The sequence below is a fragment of the Myripristis murdjan genome, chromosome 22 (assembly GCF_902150065.1).
Source record: "Myripristis murdjan chromosome 22, fMyrMur1.1, whole genome shotgun sequence".
In the NCBI taxonomy this organism is placed as follows: Eukaryota; Metazoa; Chordata; class Actinopteri; order Holocentriformes; family Holocentridae; genus Myripristis; species Myripristis murdjan.
In genome coordinates this window covers 16,274,590-16,295,323 of record NC_044001.1, presented here as the reverse complement: position 1 = coordinate 16,295,323, position 20,734 = coordinate 16,274,590, and the positions used below count along the sequence as shown (strand labels likewise).

The following is a 20,734-nucleotide window of genomic DNA, read 5'->3' as shown; positions in this document are numbered from 1 at the left end:
GTTTTGTTTGTCACATTCATCGCTCTTTGTTGGGACAATTTAGGTCCAGAACAGACTCATCCCAGATGTATTATGTCCTGCACATGAGCAGATTTGTCTTCAATTTAGCAGTCCACCCTGCTTAACCCTGCATCATTATGGCATATCAACTGGCCATTACAGCTATCAAACAACCACATGCTCTCATATGCAGTCCATGGTGCAATTAGTGTCACAATGAACGAACTCTGCCATGGCCCTAGGATGCTCCAGACGCTCCCCTTGCACATAAATCAAAAAGCTGAGGTTTAGTGTTCTAATATTTGTCAAGAATGGAGCCTTAGTTACACCGAGTTGAGGGTTCAGTTAAGGTTTTTGGGGTCTGGAAGAGGGTGGCTCAGTTTCGGCCCTACACATGAGTTTAATCAACATTTCGGAGAAAAGTCCCAAGCCCATCTCACCAAGAGGCTGCTCACTCTGAAGCCACTTGGGTTTTATCAGCCTAGTGTGTTTCCCATTAGTCTGCTTGTCTCTGCGGTCAGCTTTGGGATGCACAGGTCCAGCTCGGTACATGGGAGTTGCAATTACTGTACTAAAGTCTGCCTTTAATGTATATAGAAAGCAGACACTGCCACAAGTTGTCAGTTGGCACTGCCCAGAGGAGGAGGTACAAAAGAAGGTGAGGGAGCAAGTAAGAGACAGAGAGACAGGAGAGCATAACAAGAGGCAGAGCAAGAGAGTGTGCACATTACTTGAAGCATTTGATTCAAATCAAAGAAATACGTCTGGATTTTAAGGAGGCAAGGAACATGGCGTCGTCTAAAGTGAAAACATATTTTTGCTTTCCCTCTCTGCCTTTGGGGTGGCTGAGGCCTTGGCAGCTCCCCCTGTAACAATAACCCTTCTCAGAGTTGACGCTGAGTCCATGCGCCAGCTCGCTGCTCTATCCGCCTGTCCACTGTTTGCCCAGAGAGGCCTCGCTGGGTTCATCCACACGCTTGGCAGACACTGTGCCAGCGGGTCTGACATGACTCCGACCAGGAGAGGAATGTGCCGGGCTCGGGCCCGGTTAGCTGTTTCGCCCACACGCTGTCACACTGCTCACAACAGTATGTGACATTGATGCTCTTGAACTTCTCAAACAAAACATGTATAGACATTTGTCTATTCTGTAGGCATCTCCCTCTCTATCTCTCTTTGGGCCCCTTTATGGAAATGTTTGGCAGCGAGACCACCTCTTTGTGGCTGTGTGTGCACATGCCATCCATAAGCACAGAGCGTGGCTGTAAAGCAAAGTCAAGTGGCACATTCATACATTCAGCGCCCAGAGAGACGATGACGGGGCGGAAGGGATAGAGAGATGAATTCTGCTCTTTCCCGTCAGCTGCAGCATGTGGGAGGTTGAGAGGAGAAGAAAGGCTGTGCTCCAGTCGGCTTTGGGACCTATTAGCATTTGGATAAGCTCAGAAAGCTCCCAGTGGCCACGCCACACAGAGAGTGGTTGGGCCTAAGCGCCTGTACTGCTGCAGCTATAAGCCGGGTCCTGTCAATGGGACCATTGTGTAGGAACTGCTGCAGGGATGCCTGACGCGCTTTATCTCGCTTGTCCTCAGTCTTTTTAAAAGTAACACGCCGGCTTCCTTGGCGCTCCAACCAGAGCATCCATCTTGTCATTTGGCGCCTGATTGCTGATAAGAATGGCTTTGTTCATTCTGCCTGTCTCATCTGTTCACTATGAAGAAGGCTGTGTCAGAAGCGATTAGTGTCAATTGCTTGATGCCAAGGCCAACAACTCATCATCAATTGACTGCAAAGGATGTCATTTGAAGTGGTTAAGCCTCATTGACAAACTGCTGTTGTCATTTAATGGCTTCTGTTTGTTCTGTAATCAGGCCGATGTTACAGTTCAGCATGCTGACCGGTTTCAATCCTAAATCTCAAGGCTTATCAGTGGTCAGATGATCAGTATTTCCTTCCTTCGCTGTCCTCTCTATAATTCTTTCATCCATCCATTCTTCCTTCATTCTTGCTGCTCTTTCATCTCTTCCGTTGTCCTAACAAGGCCAGCACTTAAGCTCCACTCTGTGTCTGGTCAGCCTCTCCAGCAGACACATCTGACCAGTCAGCTGGGAACGCCAGGAATGGACCCTTCTCTCTGTCTCTGTCTCTCTCTCTCTCTCTCTCTGACTCTCTCCGTCTTTCTCTCTCTTTCTCTTATTCTCTTTCTCTCTTATTTTGTTTCCATCTGTCTGGGTGTAACTTGGTGATGGATGTCCTTGACTCGGTCTTCTCACCAGGCTTTAGTTGTCTTTGGAAGATGCAGCTGTCTGTGTGCGACTGTGCGTTTGCAATGGTACTACAGCATGCCAGAGCAAACACACAGGTCAGTGAAGTATGCACAATCATAGCTGGCTTCTCATTGGGCTGCATTGTTGCACACACAGTTTGCAAAGCAGTGGACTCCATTACTAAAGCACGATAGACTTCTTCATTAATTTCTCCAATTTCAAGTATTAGCAGTTAGACTATTTACTGGTTATTATGCCTGAACAAAGAATGTGATGAAGCCAAATTTGTTTTCCATTTGCAACTTCCTTAAGTCTGAGGTTCGGCTATTTTGATCCATGCTCAGTTTTGGCACAGTATGACTAAACTGTGTAGACAAACCATTGAGTTATGTTAGATTGTCCTATAAAAAGACTCAAGATTCCTTAGAAAGTCACTGGAGGGTGTTCTCTGTATAGAACAAGGAAGTGCCCTGAGTGTTTTTGTGTGAGTCACTGGCTCCTGTTGGTCTCTTTCTGTAGACCCACAAATAAACAGCAGTAAGCCAGCTGGACATTGGGAAAAGCACAAGCTCCGCTCAGTCTGTATATGGGTTAATACAGTTCGTGGGAAAAGGGAAGGGACATGCACGCAACCATACACATGCACGCACATAAACACACAGCGCACAACGCCCTTCATCTACGCCTTTGTATTTCCCTACGTCACTGTCCAGGTGTCTGTGGTGGACAGCGGACAGTTGTTCTTGTCGACATTGTTTGAATCAGCGTTCATGCATTTTGTTGATGCGGCTTGCTTGCATTAGCGCGTGTGTGGGTAACATCTGTCCATCCAGTTCCCCCCCTGCAGCAGTGAAGGTCACGTGAGTGGGGTTCATCTGTGTGCCAGCATGGTGCCTCCTTGACCTTTTGGGTTTAGTTAAAGGTTCTGATAGAAGACACACACTGAGAGGGCTTTGTCCACTAGAGCCCAGCTGTGCCTCTCTGTCCTCCCCTCTCACCGCAGATTCACTTTCCCTCCAGCCTCTGTTGGTCTGTGTGGGTGGTTGGACTTTTGGATGATGGGGGGGTAGAGGGTGTGGGTTACACAGACCCACCTGGGCCGGCCTGCTGAGAAGTGACATTCTCTTTGCATGAGCGTGAAAGAGTGAGGTGAGGGTGGGACACAGAGCTTGAAGCTGACTTACCTCCTTGAACTCTGATAATCCCTCAGATTTCCTCTTAAATGCCTTTTAAGTTAGATTTTTATTCCATAATGGGCAACAACACATATGCTGTATCTGCCATTGTTTTATGGCTGCACCATTCCATCATGTAGATAATGTCTAGATGTTTTGTGCATAATTTTATACACGTTTCCCTGTAATTAATCAGGACATTTTTGGTATCTTTGTATCTCCACTAGAATTTGAAATAAAGCTCTGAGTTTGGAGCCATGGAGCATGCATTTGTAATGACGAATTCACCGATGGGATGGACAGAGTTGATGCGGTTCAGCTCACCTATTTGGTATTTCTCATTTTCTCTCGTTGCGCCAATAGCTGGCATCTGTGAAAGACATCTGTCAAGTTTATTTTGCCATAAAAAAATGTTTAGAAGTATTTTCAATAATTTACATTGCAGTACTTCTCCTCCACCCAGAATTTTACAGGCCTTTTTGGGGACTTGGCACACAAGCAAAACGAGGCACCGCTCTGATTCGCTGGCTTTATTGGGGATCCACCCCTCCACTCAAGCTCTGATTGGTAGATTTCACTGAAGCCCTGTGTCTGTATAGAAAATGTAAATGGCTGGTAAAAAACAGTGATTTTTCCAGTGGGGAACAAACGGTGAAATGGCAGTGACTCAGTTATTCACTTTTAGCTCTATATTTTAATATTTCCGGGTAGTCATAGTTTCCAAATACTGGAAAAATGCCACTGTGAAGGATCCCCTCCCCTCTATATTTCTGGATAGACGTATTCATGAAGTTAGAGAGACCATCCTGTAACCACAAGGTCACAGGTTCGAGCCCTGCACCAGCAGATGTGTCCACATCCATAGCCATCTGTCCTGTCAAGATGTCCTTGAGTAGGACACAAGACCTCTACCTTTTACCTCATTATAAGCCCTCTGGATAAGAATGTCAGCTAAATGCCTAAAATGTAAATGATGTAAACTGTAAATGAGTGTGATCGGCCTCTGAATCTTCACCTTTTCCACACGGCAGTGAAGCCAGTCTCTGCTGTGCACCGAGGTATGTGAGCCTCATTGTGTCAGGATGCTTACAAGCTGATGGGGCCCCATTTCTGCTGGCACGTAAACTGGATTAGCTTAGCTGGTAGTTAGGTTATCAGCTAACAGTGTGTTGTGTTGAGCCCTGGCCAGATGCTGACCTCACCCTGGCTTAGCTAGCATGCTGTGGCAATGGTGCTAATCATCCAATCAAGTCACAGAAAGGCCGTCCTCTGTTCACTCTGTAAACCAGATCAGGCTGAGGGAAATGCCCAGCTCGTCAGCCGGCGCTCTCAACAGCACATAGCAGCACGCAGTTTGGAGGGGGGGGGTGGGTAGGAGTAGACTGAGTTCGGGTCAATCAGGAAGGAGAGAAGGTTAAGCGGCATCTAGGGAAAGAAAGCCCACAGATCTGAGTAAGTGAGAAAGGGGGTGAATGACAAATGGAGATGAGAGAAAAATGTCTGCTCCCTGCTTGAGTCACCTCATTCATCTGATAAGAGTGGCCCATTCTGGTGATGAATGGTCAGTGTCATAAATCTCTCCAAGTCTCATATTTTCATGTCTGAATGATAGGATTAACGAGATGCACTCATTCACTTGCTGCTGGGTGGCTGGTGTTTGTTCCCCCTTGTCACTCTGGCCTCAGGTTGCACAGGCATAGGTGAAGGTGACTTCTATTTTAAACGTGTTAAAGCCTTCCCACCTCAAACACATCAACAAATTATCACTTCAAACCTGCTTCTCCATCTGAAATAGTATTGCTTTAATAGTTTGGACTTTCTTTTTAAATATTGTCCTTCTATATTGTCAAGTTGTGTGGAGGTTTATTAAGCGTAACGTCCTATAAACTTACAGTGACTCTGAACTCTTTTGCTCTGAAATTTGATGTTCTTAAGTCAATTCGTGTTTTTTTCCAGTGTATAGATAGGAAAAGCTATATTATGCAGCGACGGCACAATCTTCAAACATGGCTGTTTACTTGGGGCCTGTGATAACAAACATCCTGCTAAGTGTAGCAGTGCATCATGACGTGCTTCCGTCTGCTGCTTGCTAAATTACCCTGATTGTCATCTTCTCAGGTTTCCTCCTCTGCGGAGAAAAGATAACATCCCTCGCTCTATCTGTCCTCGAACATCCCCTTTTCACTATCTTGCCTTCTCCAAATCCAGTTATCTCTCTGCTTTCATGATGATGATGACCGTTACATATCTCTGCAATCTTAACAGAACTACTTGCTATTTCCTCTTTTCTTTTCTCATCAGAATGAAATGCTTAGCATTTTGTGCTCTGAATCCACTGATCAGTTTATTCTGTAGAGCTGTTTCACATGTTTCATTGACCTTTTTAACATGCCAGTAAGACTCCATATTTAGTTCTATAATTCTGTATCACTATTTTAATTTCCACTGTTAATAATTGTATAATTCAGCTATTTAAGAACTTGTATTTCTTTGTGTTTCATGTCCAGTGACTTTAAAAATCAAGATGACAGGAGATGCTGTAATTAAACATCCTTGTTGTCCAAATCATTAAAAATTGTGCTAAACTGTTGTGATGCTCAGCCGTACATGTCAGTAAAATTATTTTTCTGTCTCTCCTCTCAAGAATCTCCAAGAGCATCCCCACCACCAAGGATGTGGAGCCGCTGCTGGAGATTGATGGAGACATCCGCAGCTTCGAGGTGTTCCTGTCCTCCAGGACCCCTGTCCTCACCGCCCGAGATGTGGAGATGTTCCTGCCCTGCACTGTCAACCTGGACCCCAAACTCAGGGAGATCATTGCAGGTCCATACACACTCAGTAGTCCCTGTCACACATATTTACACCGATATTCACATTTTTTTTCTCATAGGCATAGAGCATAATGTTTATTTATTTATTTCAAAAATCCTTTGGGATTACATTGCCTGATGGAAGTCAATTCCCTCCTTTTTTTTATTATTAAACAAGTTACAACCAGCAAACACAAAACTAACATCTTTAAAAAACTAACAAACTAAATAAAATCAACAACAAGAAAAAAACCATTTGACTTTCTCCACAACACTTCACAGACATCGGTACATACATAAGTACATACATACACAAGTTCACATCTAAGCATACAATATGTGTACAGTTATGTGTACATTATAGGCATATAAGGACACCTCCCGACCAACTATACAGTGCATAAGCACATATATGCCCATATGATATTGAAAGTGTTGTACTGCACAGTGAAAGGCTCCAGACCCATTTCATATCATCATATCTTCTGTGTTCCTTCATGTTTACAACAAAACACATTGGAGAGAAACATTTTTTCTCTAGGATTCCTCCGGCTACTACTTGTTGTTTTGGTATTACAGATATATTTGTGGTGCACAGAACATCTGCATCTGTGTTGTGTCTGTCTTGTGACATTTAAAAGAGCTTAATTTAACAGTTTTGGTCTAAGGTCCATAAAAGGGCCAACAAACTTGCATGCAGTGGTATAGAGAAGCAGAGGACTGTCCCGTGTGTGATCTGTTGAATCCATTGCCAGCTGATTTGGCAGTGGCATTACTCAAAAACATTGCTGTGGGATCTGGTCTTAAGTCACCCACTGCAGGGCCCCTCAAAAACCCACAGTTTGGGTCTTATTTCCAAACACTTAAAGGTTGATGGTTTCAGCTACCACATCACGGGATGAGGACAGTGTTTTCACTCACTGTCACCAGTCTGCCTCTAGTGCTGCATCAAACTTCACACTTTGTACTTCGAGTGATGTAATAGTGCATCAGTATGTAACTGTAGGCCAGAGCAACACTGTACGTTTGTGACTGTGCGTCAGTGTCTGTTCAGCCTATACAGGAGTGTCAATGACGCCTAGTGTGAAGCTGCTGCATCATAGCGTTATGAGACCACAGAGAGCACGCACACACTCACATTGAGTCTGTTCCGTTGAGCCAGTGTTGAGTCATGGCGGCCACAGCTGACCAAGCTTTTCAACCAGACATCCAAAGCTGTAAGCACAAGGCGTCTTGGCTGAGCATGTGTAGGTGTGTATCTGTATCCACAAAACACGTGTTTATTTGTGTGTGCTCTCGAAAGTGTGTGGGTGTTTTCACCTCCACACGTGTCACCAGAGAGCGGAAGGTGACCAATGCTCTTGCCCAGTCATCCTGCTCCCTGCACTCCCTCTGTGGCCAGTCGGTGCTCGGTGCCCAGTGTCCTGTGGCCAGCCAGTGGGCAGTGCTGTCAGTGATACCCGCCCATGAGCCTGACTCACATCATAAGGCCCCCATTGTGTTCTCGGGCTGGATTGGGTCTCGCTCAGCGTGTCATTCAGCAGCCACTTGTATAACCAGGAGACATTCTGGTGCCTGCTTCTGTTTCTGGTTCTTACTCCGCTGCCAGCCGCACAGAGCCACTCTGTTCTGTTTCTGGGCTTATTTAACTTTAATTTGAGGGGGTTTACCAAAGCTCCTACTTAGCTCCTACTCAGCTCCTCTCAATGCACAACTGATTTATGTGAAAACAATTGCGGCTAAGTATTTCTGAGATAGTCTGCATGAGTTCACATGGTCGATGATGTTTGTTTACATGGTGGTATTTATTTGTCAGGGACAGTGAAGCGCTGCATGAGCCAGAATCATCACGTGCCATCCGCTGGCATATAATTTGGAAAAAAACAGGATATCAGCACGCCTGCTGGTTTGTGTGCAAAGGGAGTAATATAAATCAAAGTGAGACTATAATTCTCAATTTAAGGTCACTGTGCTCTAACATCAGTCGTGCTTTTAGTTGTTGGATGGGATTGTCTTCTATTTTGGACAAGGAGAACATGTTTAGAGAACTTCACTGCCATATTCCCTGAAGTGCACTGAGAATCAAGAGAATTTCACCCGTGCTTGCGTCCATCGTTTGATATGTCGTTTTTCTCTATGGATTTTTCACTGCTAAAACTCAGCAGAGATGATGAAATGAAGCTAAATCAGTGCAGCGTAGGCGGATCTAAAGGGTCTTTATAGTCATAGCCAAGACATGATCTCCATCAGCATTGCAGATAAAAACATTTCCTTCTCTCTCCCTCTTTCTCTCTCTCTTTTCCCCCCTGGCTGTGTCTTCTCTCAGATGTGCGTGCGGCCAGGGAGCAGATGCACATGGGAGGAGTGACCTATCCCACGCTGCCCCTGCAGGAGGCCGTGCCCCGTCCCCCGTCAGGTTACAGCCAGCATTCTGTGGCCTGCTCCCCGACGGGCTCCTTCACCGGCTCCATGCCCCCGCAGCCTCACAGCTCCTACTTCAGCGGCATGACCGGCCCTCAGCACCCCTTCTACAATCGGGTGAGATGGGACAGAAAACACCTTTAAGTTTACAAGCACGTTACGTGTTAATAGGGGTGTAAATATTTGACTTAACAGAGATTTGATTTGCTTCACAGTTCACTTGATCATTTGTTTTAAAATTGTTTTTGCTTTTTTTTTGGGGGGAATAATTCAGGTTGACTTGAGTTTGTAAACAATGGTTCCAGTCAACAACTCATTTTTGAAATGTGAGGGGAAAATATCAGAAAACCTTTATTTAGCTGAAAAAAGTCACTGTTAGATTAATGTTAGGTCTTTTTGTCTTTCAAGAATTGTGAATAATTTGATTCTAAGCATTTCATATTGATTCAGGACAAAGAGTGATTGACTGCACTGATTTCTTTTACTAGATTGATGCAGTTAAATCAGCACTTATAATTCATAGCAATTCATTAATCATTACACCCCTACCTGTTAATTTAATCTAACCATTTTGAGCTGACAAAATAACAGTTCATCTCCTCCAGCCGATAAGTCCATATCGATATACAAAGTCCAAGTGGGAAAAAAAATGACGTTCTCCCTTGTCTCAATATCAGAGCCACGTGAAAGTTGTTCAGTATCAACACTGGGATCCCTGGCCACTAGCTAACAGCTAGGAACACTTCCTGTCACCTGAATGTACCTCACTGGTCCCCACAACCACAAACAACCACACTGTTTGTATGAGGCCCTTTCAGGATTTAGTAACTGTCACAATCTTGGCAACCAGACAGTACATCTCTGTACCTTATCATAGATGCCAAGTTGTAGCATCGCAGTGACCCACTTGGCAGTTGTACTTGCAGTGAAGAGATCTGGGGGATGTACCATATAGCAAAGTTTTTTTTTTTTTTTTTTTTTTTTTTTTTAAAAACTAACGCTTTGCCTACTTTACTGAGCAAGAATGACTAAGTTAGCAATATTTCCCGCCTCATCATGTGTGTGAGAGCTCCCTCATATGATTTTCTTTTTGTTGTGTTTTAACCCTGCATCTCCTCTCCTCTCCTCTCATCTCCCTGGCCTCCCCTTCCTCTTCCCCTCCCCCCTCCTCTCTCCCTTTACGTTTCCTCTCCCCTCAAAGCCTTATTTCCCCCATCATGTGTATCACCTGCCGAGGCATTACACCCACCATGTCCCCTCATCCCTCCGTCCCTCCATTAAACCACCCGGCCCATCTAAGGACAACACCAATGGACTTGTAAGTATAGATCCAACAGTAGCACTAGATCCAGCGACACTGTGGCTTTATCTAGCAATAGATGGTCTTAGTTGTAGCAATATCCACTGTAGTGGTATTCATCATGGTGCCTGTGTGATATAAGTGATTGACACTTGCAGAACTAAATATTATAATATCTGATTTTCCTTGCTCTGAATCCGTTGGAAGAATATTCTCCAGCAGTGCCAAATCTTGTTCCATCTTAGCCATATACTCTCTGACTATAATTTAATGGAAAAAAAACAAAAAAACAAATCAGGTTCAGGATCTAGTGGTATCTAATCACTTTATATTCAGTATTCTACCAGGTCCATTGTGTAGACCTACTGCATGAACCTGCCTCCTTACAAAGCCTTCGATCCTTCTCTTTCTTTTGATCTCTTGCTTTTTCCCTCGCCCTCCTGTTTCTTTGCACCCTCACTCTTCTCATCATCCCCCCCTCCCCTTTCTCCCTTCCTCGCACCTTCCCCTCAGTCTTTTCTCTCCTCAGTGTGAAATCACTGCTTTACCCATCCATTTTTCCATCTTCTCCAGATTAGTTTGGGTTATGCCCCATTTGGGCTGCCCCAAGACCAACTCCTGCAGCTGGTGGAGGTGTTCCTTTGGTCCTGAACGCAGGCCCTTCCCCCAGACTAATCATTCAACCACAGTGTTCGTTGGGGTTAAAGCTGATAATTGAAAATGTACAATCTCACACATTCGCTCTGCACAACCACCTTGTCTATTCTGTGCCCATGTCAGGATGTTATTGCAGAGGATACCAGAGAAGCACCCCCCTCCTGTCCCTCTGACCCCACCATGGTAACCTGACTAACCTGCACAATAACAGATAGAGCAGCACGCACACTGAACGCATCCACACAGATATGTGGATACAGTGGTTGCAACATTACAGATATGCACAACTAGCCGCTCCGTATCTGGCCGTGGTTTTGATGCTTTAACCTAACAAGGGCATTTGTCACGCGTTTCTGATATTGAATTCAAGAGTGCACGAGCATGCATAAAAAAATAACAACAAAAAAAAAAAAACACATACGAAAACATGCTCTGGATTGTGCATGGTCACTGACCCAGTTTATACTATTTATTTCATCGCTGTGGTTTCAAACGGCCGACACAAAAATTGCACTGTTGCACACACTGCTCAGTGTATAATACTTATAGTAAGACACATGCATCCGGTGCAACCGTGACCTCTAACGCCAGTGAAAACCCAAACGACTGAGAGTGGTATGTCTTGTCATCGGCTATATCAAGGCAAATATAACAAGCATGGCAAATTAAGTTACCTCTGATGTTGACAGAGTAACAGCTCTCATTCTCTTGGGACAGACAGAAAATGTGTCATCGGCCAATCTAGCAGCTCAGGAGCCACTTTGGACGGAGGGCTCTTCTTTGCACGCATGCACTCACACTCTCACACACTTTTTTTTAGAGGAAGTAACGGTTCTGCTCGATGTCTATATGGAGAACAATTGATGATAACACCAGTCAGTAGACCTCTGCTCCACAGAGCCACTTATCAGAGCAGAGCCAGCAGGCGTCTAAAGAAGGTATACAAAAGATTCAAATAAAGATCACTGTGTGTAATGTTCGTTCTCTTGCTCCCCTCCCTCTCTCTCTCCAACCTCCTTCTGTCTTCAAATCGTTTATTTCTTCCTCCCTTCATCACGGTCTTCCTTTTTCCTTTCCTCACATCTTCTCCTGCACTCTTGTCTCCTTTCGCTCTTCCTTTCCACCCCTATTCACTATGCATTTACTCCCCTTCTAAAATATTCACAGCTTTTTTTTATGTACATTAGGCAATCTTATCCCTTTTTGGCTCACACTTCATGTCTTTGTGTTGTGTGTGCCTGTCTTTCTGCCCATTTCTGTGTATAAATGCATACGTGGGTGAGTGAGTGCGGGTGTGCATGCACTCTTGCTCATTTGTGTGTGTGTGTGTGTGTGTGTGTGTGTGAGAGAGTCTTTGTATATACGTAACGGGCATAGCCCAGTGTAATTGCCTAGCTGATATAAGCGTGAGTATGGATTCCTTGGGCTGCTGGGATTATCATCAGAGAGACTGTTGGGGCTGGCAGCACGCACACACACACATACACACACACACACACACACACACAGAGGCACTGACAATGAGCCGAGCGCTAGTAGAGCTTATCACTTAACCAAGACGCTTCCTCCCTCACAGAGCTCTGTTTCCTCTTCCCCATCCTTCTACCCAGCCCTGAGCTCAGCCCAGCTGTAATTACAGCCTTATCACACACATTGGGAGGGTTCACACACACACACTATAAACACTCCCGCAGACACTGACGCCTTCACACATGTTCTCAGAACACACGCTCACAGTCTCAACAGTGGAGTATTTAAGGCCTTGTCTGAATTGAAACTTCTGCTTTTTCTGTGCAGAGTGAGAAATGTCTCATTCTCTTGCTTGGCTTTCTCTGTCTCGCTCCCTCTCCGTCCCTTTCTCTCTGCCTCACTTTTGCTCTCTCACAGTCCACAATCCGTCCTGTCTGCGAAGATTATGGCTCTAAAAAGCCCGCTGACTCCAGCGAAAACAAAATCTCCTTGTGTAATAATTCTACTCCACATAGGCTCTTCTTTTCCAGTCTGACGTGGCTGGCTGGCTGGCTGGCTGGCTGGCTGGCTGGACGGCTGCTGTAAAGGAGCCATCTCCTCCCCTGCTGTGAGACAGATAAATGTCTGCCCTGATGTCAATGTCTCTCCTGTCCTCCAGCTCTGATGATGACTTCAACATGTGCGGCAATGTCTTTCTCTATATCCGCCTGTCTTTTTTCTGTCATTCTTCATTTGTTTTCTGCCTCTTCTTTTCACAGGTACTGTCAGCGTCTCAGAAAATTATGCTGTATTCATTGTCTGTATTTTTGTCTGACTCTGTCTGACGGCCTGTCTGCCTCTTTGTGTCTCCTTTTTGAAGATGTTTAAGTTGCTGCCTTGCAAACAAAAGCAGGTACATCTATAGTTTCATGGCCATACTTCAGTCTATCCTACTTCCATCCTCAGCCAATTTTGACCTCATCACTAATTTTTCCTGGTTCATAACAACCCAGCTTGCTGTAGGACGAAATATTATTGGAAGAAAATAGTGCTAATTCTGCTTCTGCCGTCAGTCCATTTGTAGGGATATGACCGTTCAGTAGATTCAGTAACATAGTTTCCATGTAAATCCTCCACATGTACTTGCACATGTACAGTAGCTAAACTCTCCGTGTGCCAGTCACCCTCTTCATCCTTTTGTGCAGCACTACAGAAAGTTGGCACCTTCTCTTCTGTACTGTGTTGCGAGCTGTTTTCTTTTTCTCTCTAACAACCACTCACAGCAACTACACAGGAACGGGAGTGCCAAGTCCGTCTAAGCCCTGCTCCTCTGTCCCCGGAGTCCGCAAACAAAGCTGGGGGCTCAGTCTGAAGCCATGTCTTAATGGTGTTAATAGGAGGGAAGAGCGGAGGGAGGGGAGCGCGTTCGGGAGGAAGAGATGGAGCGGGTGATGGAAAGAGAGTGTTGGAGAGTTAGGAGAGACAGAGGGAAGGAATGTGAGAGGAAGAAAGGAAGGAAGGGTGGGAAGGAAGGAAGGAGAGTGAGGGTTCAGAAGGAGATGTAGAGCGAGGAGGGGCGACTGGGAACAGGCGAACAGAGAAAGTGGGGGGGGTGGGCGGTGGTTGACTATTGTTTAGTTTTTGTGCCAGTGGGCAGCATGTGGGCTTTCTGTGAGGCCTCAGACAGCATCAACAGGCCACTGGTGTTAGTCACATCAAGCCTCATAGCTGCTCAGCGGTGGCTCAGTTCAACAGCAGCTCACAGACTCAGAGACTCCTTCCTCTAAGTGTTGCGCACACAAACCTCGTGCTCATGTATACACTGAGTAAGAAATAACAGCAGGTACAATATATTCCGTAGGGTTGGCAACTTTGTTTACTTTTACACTCACATTGTGTGACTGATGGAGAGTTACTGTGTGGGATTGTTTGGGAATGCCTCATGGTAGCAGGGCTGCACATTAGGGCTGAACGGTATGGTAAAAAAAAAAAAATTAAAAAAAATAAAATAAAATTGCCATTATTTTGATAGATAACACGACTGGAATATGATTCACAATTTCACTTGCAATAATAATTTTTAAATCATTTTATTTTTTGCTGAAAAAACAATTGAAAAGGTGATGATGTGATTTTTGCACAGTTTATAGAGCAAGGAATCTCTGTACCACCACAGTACTTCATTTATAAAGCTATTTTGTCACACATTTTACCTCATTAAAAAAACTGGTTTTGCAATTTGGATATTGCACTTAGCCATGCGGATTACTTGTTCAACCCTACTGTGCATCTTTTTGCAAGGAATTGTTGCTCTGTTGGCCTGATTGAACTGTTGGGTGTGAAGAGTTGTTCTAACAGTGTGTGTTAGCAGTCTTTACCTAGTAACCTTAACTCACTAAAACTCTTAGAATGGGTTAAAAAGGTGCAAATGGAGCGCTGCTAATGGCTTCTTGTAGTAACTCTGAATGGGTTGGTTCTGCTCTAATCATGTGCACGTGTGTTTGTGTTTGTGTGCGGATATGCGTGTGTGTAGGTCTCTGGGGCCCCTGTGGTGCTGCTCAGCTCTCTGAACACAGATGCAGTGTGTGAGCGTGTCAAACAGATAGATGGGATAGACCCCAACATGCTGCCTCAGTACACCTCCATCATCAAGAAGGTACACACACACACACACACACACCTCTCTGTCAGTAAAGTTGAAACACTCAAAATCTCCAGGGCTGTCACATGCACAGGATTCACACAAAGTAAAACAGTCTCCTTTTTTGGCTTGTCTAAGTAAATCAGATATCTGTTTTTTTTTTCAATGGTTTCCTTAAAATTTCACAATTTCTGTGGCATTCATGAAATATGTTGTCAGGGATAGTGCTTTCTAGCCTACTTGGAGGGATAGTTTTCTTCCTGCAGTTCCTAACACACTGCCTCCCTGCTGTATTGTGTGTCATGCTTGTTTTGGCCCAACACGTCTTTGCACATGTTAATACATTCAATCAATCAGTGAATGAAGCAGTCAGTCCCTTCCCTGTCCACTGCAGGCCAATGTAAACGGCCGGGTGCTGTCCCAGTGCAATCTGGATGAGCTGAAGAAAGAGATGGAGATGAACTTTGGAGACTGGCAGCTCTTCAGGGCAATGGTGAGACTAAACTTCACCCTTGGAGTGATCTTCTCTTGCTTTAAAGCCTCCTCTGGCAATATGTGAGCATTTTCTATGCGAGTTATATATTTTCATGTGCAGTGGTATAAAAGACTGTTTGTTGAGTTAGAGAAAAATAAATGAGGTATCAGGAGACGTGCATAAAAAAGTAAAGCATCAGTCCAGCAACAGTAACAACTGCCACCATGCTGATCTACAGTAAATACATGGAGATTTGTTATTGCAGATACGCTCCTCACTCTCTGATGCTACACAGACAGTCCGCTCTGCCAGGGCTTTAGCGAAGATTGATTTCAGCTCATGTTTATTCTGAAAAAAATAAAATAAAACATCATCTCATAATACGACATCTTGAACTCTGCAGAAATATTGGGGTGGAAGATTTTATAATCCGCATTACGAGAAGGTCGTTAGTCTGTCAGCCAGGAGTCCAGTCGGCTGGGCTGGGGGTTTAGACTGGAGCTGGCTAGGCTGAAATCACTAACACATGTAGCCGGCTCCACTTCATCAGATGTCACTTTGCGCTCCTAATACTAAACCAGAGCCCTGGATAAAAACAGTTTGGTCATGTTTTACTGGAGATCAAATCCGGCGCTCACATAGAAGCAGCTGGAAACTGCGATGGTCTAACTCTGTATACATACAGCGCCAAGTACTAACCAGTGTTGTGTTGCCAGGATGCAGCCAGCACAGCCATCTGGTTCAAGATGGCTGACTGATATCTGGATGAAGGGAGTTTATTGTCAGGGAGGAGTGGACAGCTGAATAGCTTAAAGAATAACTCACAGTTCTCCTCGCTAAAGCACATGCTTCTGTTGTTGCCATTGTCTAACACTAAAATTTTTGTCTGAGTGGCACACACTGTCAAAAAACATGTTTACCATGTACTAAAACAAAGAATTCCTGACCCAAAACCCTTAACTGTGATGTCTGGTAGTATTCTGCAACACAGCTGGCAATCCGGCTCTATGTCCAGCCATTTGTTTGTCTGTTGTTAACACCCGATCATTCTCAGGTGATGGAGCAGCGCAATGCTGAAAGCCAGGCTCTGCTTCAGGACGAGTCCAGAGCTGCCAGTGAGCAGGGTAGCAGTGTTCACCATGGGGAGCCCAGCAGACGCTCAGGAGGAGCCCAGCATGATGTGGGGGGCTTCAGCCTCAACCTCAGCTTCGAGGAGCTCAGTGGAGCTGGGCTGGAGGAGCCTCCGAGGCACAGCAGCAACCCACACTGGCCGGTCAGTTATGCGATCTGGAGCTTAGTGTAAATTTGCCCATAGCAGCAGATCTTAGCACTCAGACAAGCATTGTTTGTATGCAAGCTTGTACACGCTGCACTCGCCCAAATAAACATGCAAGAGAGACAGGAGGTAAATGTGTACTGCTATACAATATGTATATTTGGGTACAAGCATTGAGCACTCACAGAATCATAAATACACAAAGGTCACCAAAAAAAAAAAAAACCCTCAACTGTCACATGGCCACATGCCCTCTGCACCAAGCAGCCATTTTATCAGTGCTGGTGACCTCAGTGGTTTGACATGAATATGTGGCTTTGAGTGAGCACCACGCAAGGCAGGGGAAGCTAATGGTGCTCTCGAATGTGGGAAACTTAAAAATACACATGCTGCACTGCACCAAAAGGTGTCAAGGGGCCACCCGTTTGTTAATTTCGCCTTTTCTTTTCCCGATTTGCAGCCACTCTGAGACATGAGCATGTACTCACACACAGACTGCTCACTCTGCCGCTGCTCTGTTTTCTGTATGATCTCACTTTGCGATCTGTTCCAAATGCAAACCATCTACCCTGCTGAACGAGAGAGGAGGCTGTGTTTGTCACTCACTCCCTTTGCCGATCACTAGTTCAGCACATCCATGCAACAGTTATTCTTAAATGCTGAATAATTCACTCTGTACCAGTGTAATTAAACACAAATGTAATTAATTTAATCAATGCCACTCTGTAGTTGGGTATAGCATCAACATATTCCTCAGTACTCATGTACATCTACTCAGGTTGATGTATGCACACCGAAATAACTCTGTCCCATCCTGTCAGGTGGCAAATCACCGTACCTCTAGCATGTCCAGCCTCAACTCCCAGGAATCTTCCAATGACATCTGCAAGCTGACAGACAAGCAGCAGGCAGAGTACCGTGATGCCTACAGGGAGTACATCTCTCAGATGGCCCAGCTGGAGATGTCCGGCAGTGGGGGAGAGAGGCCTGTCCAGCCCCACCCGGGACAGTTCCTTCAAACGACCGGCTCAGAGGACAAAGGGGTAGGTGGACAGCTAGGATTGTGCACCGTTCGGGTTTTGCAATGCTGAACTATCTAAAAAACATAAATAGTTCCAGTCAAATCCAAATAGAATCTCCGACTTTTGGCTGACAGGAAAAGTAGCTCCCAATTTAATTTATTGTAATAACTCAGTATTATGAACTTGTGCAGTAATAGTTCTGGTGTCAGCATGTGAGTGTCCACAGGCATGTGCATTTTCACTATTTAACTGTCAACTTACTCACCTTTCTCTGACCTGTCCAACATGAAGGGTTGTGGACTGCGCTAGCTTCTTTACTTTGTTAATTAATGGCTTATAGTCTGTTTCTGTTGGCACATAAAGCGGAGACAGGAATCCTTCTCTTCAGAGGCCTCTCTGCCAACAGCACAGGATGCTGTGTATTTTCATGTTCTGTTCATTGAATCCCCTTCCCACTCCCCAGGCCAAAGAAGGGGCTGACCAAGACAGCCGCAAGTCCTTCACCAAGAGAGGCTCCAAGCCTAGCGATGCCACAGACTTTCCATCAGGGGCTGATGCCCAGCCCCTGGACCCCATCAGCGAAGAGGATGAGAAGCTGGACCACAGCACCTCGTCCAGGACTCTGGGCTTCAGAGTGAAGGGAACAGTGTCAGGCTACCAGAAGCTGCCTAGCGATGAAGACTCAGGCCCAGAGGAAGCTGACAACACCACCCCTCTCCTCCACAAGGAAGCTAGAGCCAGCGCTCTGTCTGTCCACACAGCCTCCCAGCCCACTGGGCTGCTTACCAAGCCTGGCTTCCTCAGCGAAATCCTCCTGGATAAGAAGGACTCGTCCGACTCAGGGATGCGGTCCAGCGACAGCTCCTCAGATCGGTCCCTTGAGGAGGCTGAAGGAGAAGCCGATAGAGGCAGGGAGAAAGAAGCAGAAGCGGCAAAACCTAGTCTGATTGAGCTAGAGCTAGAGGGCCTGGTGAAGAAGAGAGGCCTCCTCCCCAGCAGTCTGAGTGGCCTGCAGGACTCGACAGTGGCCCGCATGTCCATCTGCTCCGAGGCTCCGTCCGAGGCCAGCCTGATGGCCAGCAGCCCAGATGAGGGGTGGTCATCCAGCGGGATTAGCAACCTCAACCGCACCGCCAGCAACACCACCCTCAACAACAACACAAGCAGCCCCAACAGCAATGCCACCAACACTAACACCAACAACAGCCACCAGCAGCAGGATACCATCACAGGCTCTGAGTCCACCTTCACCGCCTCCAGCCTCAGCGTCTCACCACCTGTCATCATCAGCCCCGGCAGCACCAACACCACCACTGCCACCGTCCACCACAACCAGAACCTGCGCACCATCAGTCTGGGAGATGAGAGGGAGAGTGTGCTGTGAGGATCCCCAGGTGGGCATCATGCTGAGAAGGGTCATATAGCTGGTTTAGGTACACTGTCTGTTCAGACATTGTGTTGATTGTTGTTGTTGTGGTTGTGGTGGTGTGTTATTTAATACAGGTCAAGTAGCTGTTCCAAAGAATTAGATTAGTTGTCAGTGTTCTGCTGTTACGAAGAAAATGTAGGAAATGTTGCTGTGAATTAAGGATAATTACCCATTACTTTCAGTCATAGGAAAAGCTTTCGTTATTTGAGTAGTGGAAAAAAATGGTTTATTTAAGAAGGCACAAATCGAAGTTCATAGTTAAAAGTCCATAATTCATAAATAAATTTGCAAGTTGATGATGCCATAATTTTTTTAAACCAAATTGGAATTGCTGTACTTCAGCAGGCTACTTTAAATTGTTACAGTACATGGCCTTTTGTTGTCACATTTTTTGGATAGTCCCATGTAGGGATAGTTACAGTGGTAGACTGTGTTGTGATTTTTCACATGTGAATGTTGTGTTGAAATGTGGCCATAGCGTGTTTCGTGATGGAATGTTAAGTGTTGTGGACTTGAAATGTTAGAGAATTTAAAAAAGAAGAAGAAGAAATTAAAAAAATGTGTAATCCTAACTGAAAAAGCTTTGACATGTTATTGAAGCCTGTGCTCTTGAAAGCTTAATGTGGTGTGCCGTATTTGATAGTAGGAAGATTTGGAATGGCAGTGTAGACAGTGGTGCTGTGTCAGATGAGCTGTTTTTGCATGCAGACGTCTTCAGAGTTGTGATTGACTTTTACCACTTGTGATTCTGTGATTTGTGAATCAATAAACATTTTGACCTTGTTGACCCTTGAGATCCATCTCTCATTTTCTCAGACTTAAACACATTCTCTGTCAGGACAATACATTTTTTGCAAGTTCACATCATGTTTTTACAGTGATCTACCCTCCAGTGAATTTTAGGTCACCTCAGAAGACAGATATGTGTGGACTTTGATTTGCCTCACAAACAGATTAGATTACTTTAATGAAAGTCTTCTAAATAACATGTTAATATTGTATCTAATGCAGTTTTGGCACAAAGGAAGGTGATATCAAGTGAGGACGGCGTTACTGGAAAAACTCACATCCACCGATAGATGGCGCACTCTCCATACAAACCTGCTGCAGGCTGCTGGCAGGGACATAGCCTGTCAATGTAGTTGTAAACTACCGAAGGTAGCAACTTTTGCTCAGTGATTCTCAAAGTCTAGCCCTGGGGGTCTTTAAAACTTTAATGGCCCCTCGGCCAGATATGGTATACCTTAATTTCACGGTAATTTAATGCACTAGAATTTACCTTAATTAGATGGTGTATAAAAATGCCTCCTCTAATCACAGGTTTCACTCTCACCACTGTATCTCCCCATGTACAGAGCAGACAGCTAAAACCTGCAATTCACTCTCTAACTAAATCAACAATAGCCAAATTCCCATGTGGGGTCTTATCAAACGCCTGAGGGCCCTTGGTCTAATGGCTCTCTACTGGAGCTGAGAGGGTGTGTTGGTGGGTCAGTAGTGAGAAAACATTGGAGAAGCCCGCTGTATGTTGTGAGGGATGGCGATGACTGACAAAAGGGTTCAACCCCGGGCACCACGGGGTAGCCTACCAGCTGTGGCAGCCACAAGCCTATGCTGCCCCTCCTTCATTCTCACCAGAACGAGTTGTGTACATTACTGTGATTGTTTTGTGATGCCACTTTTGCACTACAGAGTGAGCATTGCTTAATCCTAATTAGGGCCCATAAAACCAGTTACAACCATGGCCTTTGATCTTAAAGTCCTCACTGAACCTCTATGAGGGACATAAACTCATATCTGTCAGTGCTGAGT

General features: G+C 45.2%; 1 protein-coding gene across 3 annotated transcripts in view; it reads left to right on the top strand.

Moving 5' to 3' along the window:
* kidins220a (kinase D-interacting substrate 220a) overlaps positions 1–19,716 on the top strand; it is a 52,751-nt gene extending 33,035 nt beyond the window's left edge. For 2 of the 3 annotated variants that reach the window (XM_030082004.1, XM_030082005.1), the window contains exons 24-31: positions 6,087–6,265; positions 8,579–8,790; positions 9,875–9,991; positions 14,613–14,735; positions 15,115–15,213; positions 16,250–16,468; positions 17,293–17,514; positions 17,957–19,716. In XM_030082004.1, the coding sequence (XP_029937864.1) occupies positions 6,087–6,265; positions 8,579–8,790; positions 9,875–9,991; positions 14,613–14,735; positions 15,115–15,213; positions 16,250–16,468; positions 17,293–17,514; positions 17,957–18,877 (2,092 nt within the window). In that variant the 3' untranslated portion in view covers positions 18,878–19,716. Of the gene's footprint in view, positions 1–6,086; positions 6,266–8,578; positions 8,791–9,874; positions 9,992–12,959; positions 12,993–14,612; positions 14,736–15,114; positions 15,214–16,249; positions 16,469–17,292; positions 17,515–17,956 lie in introns of all 3 variants that reach the window. The other variant, XM_030082006.1, reaches the window with a different exon arrangement.
* The last annotated feature ends 1,018 nt before the right edge of the window (positions 19,717–20,734 follow it).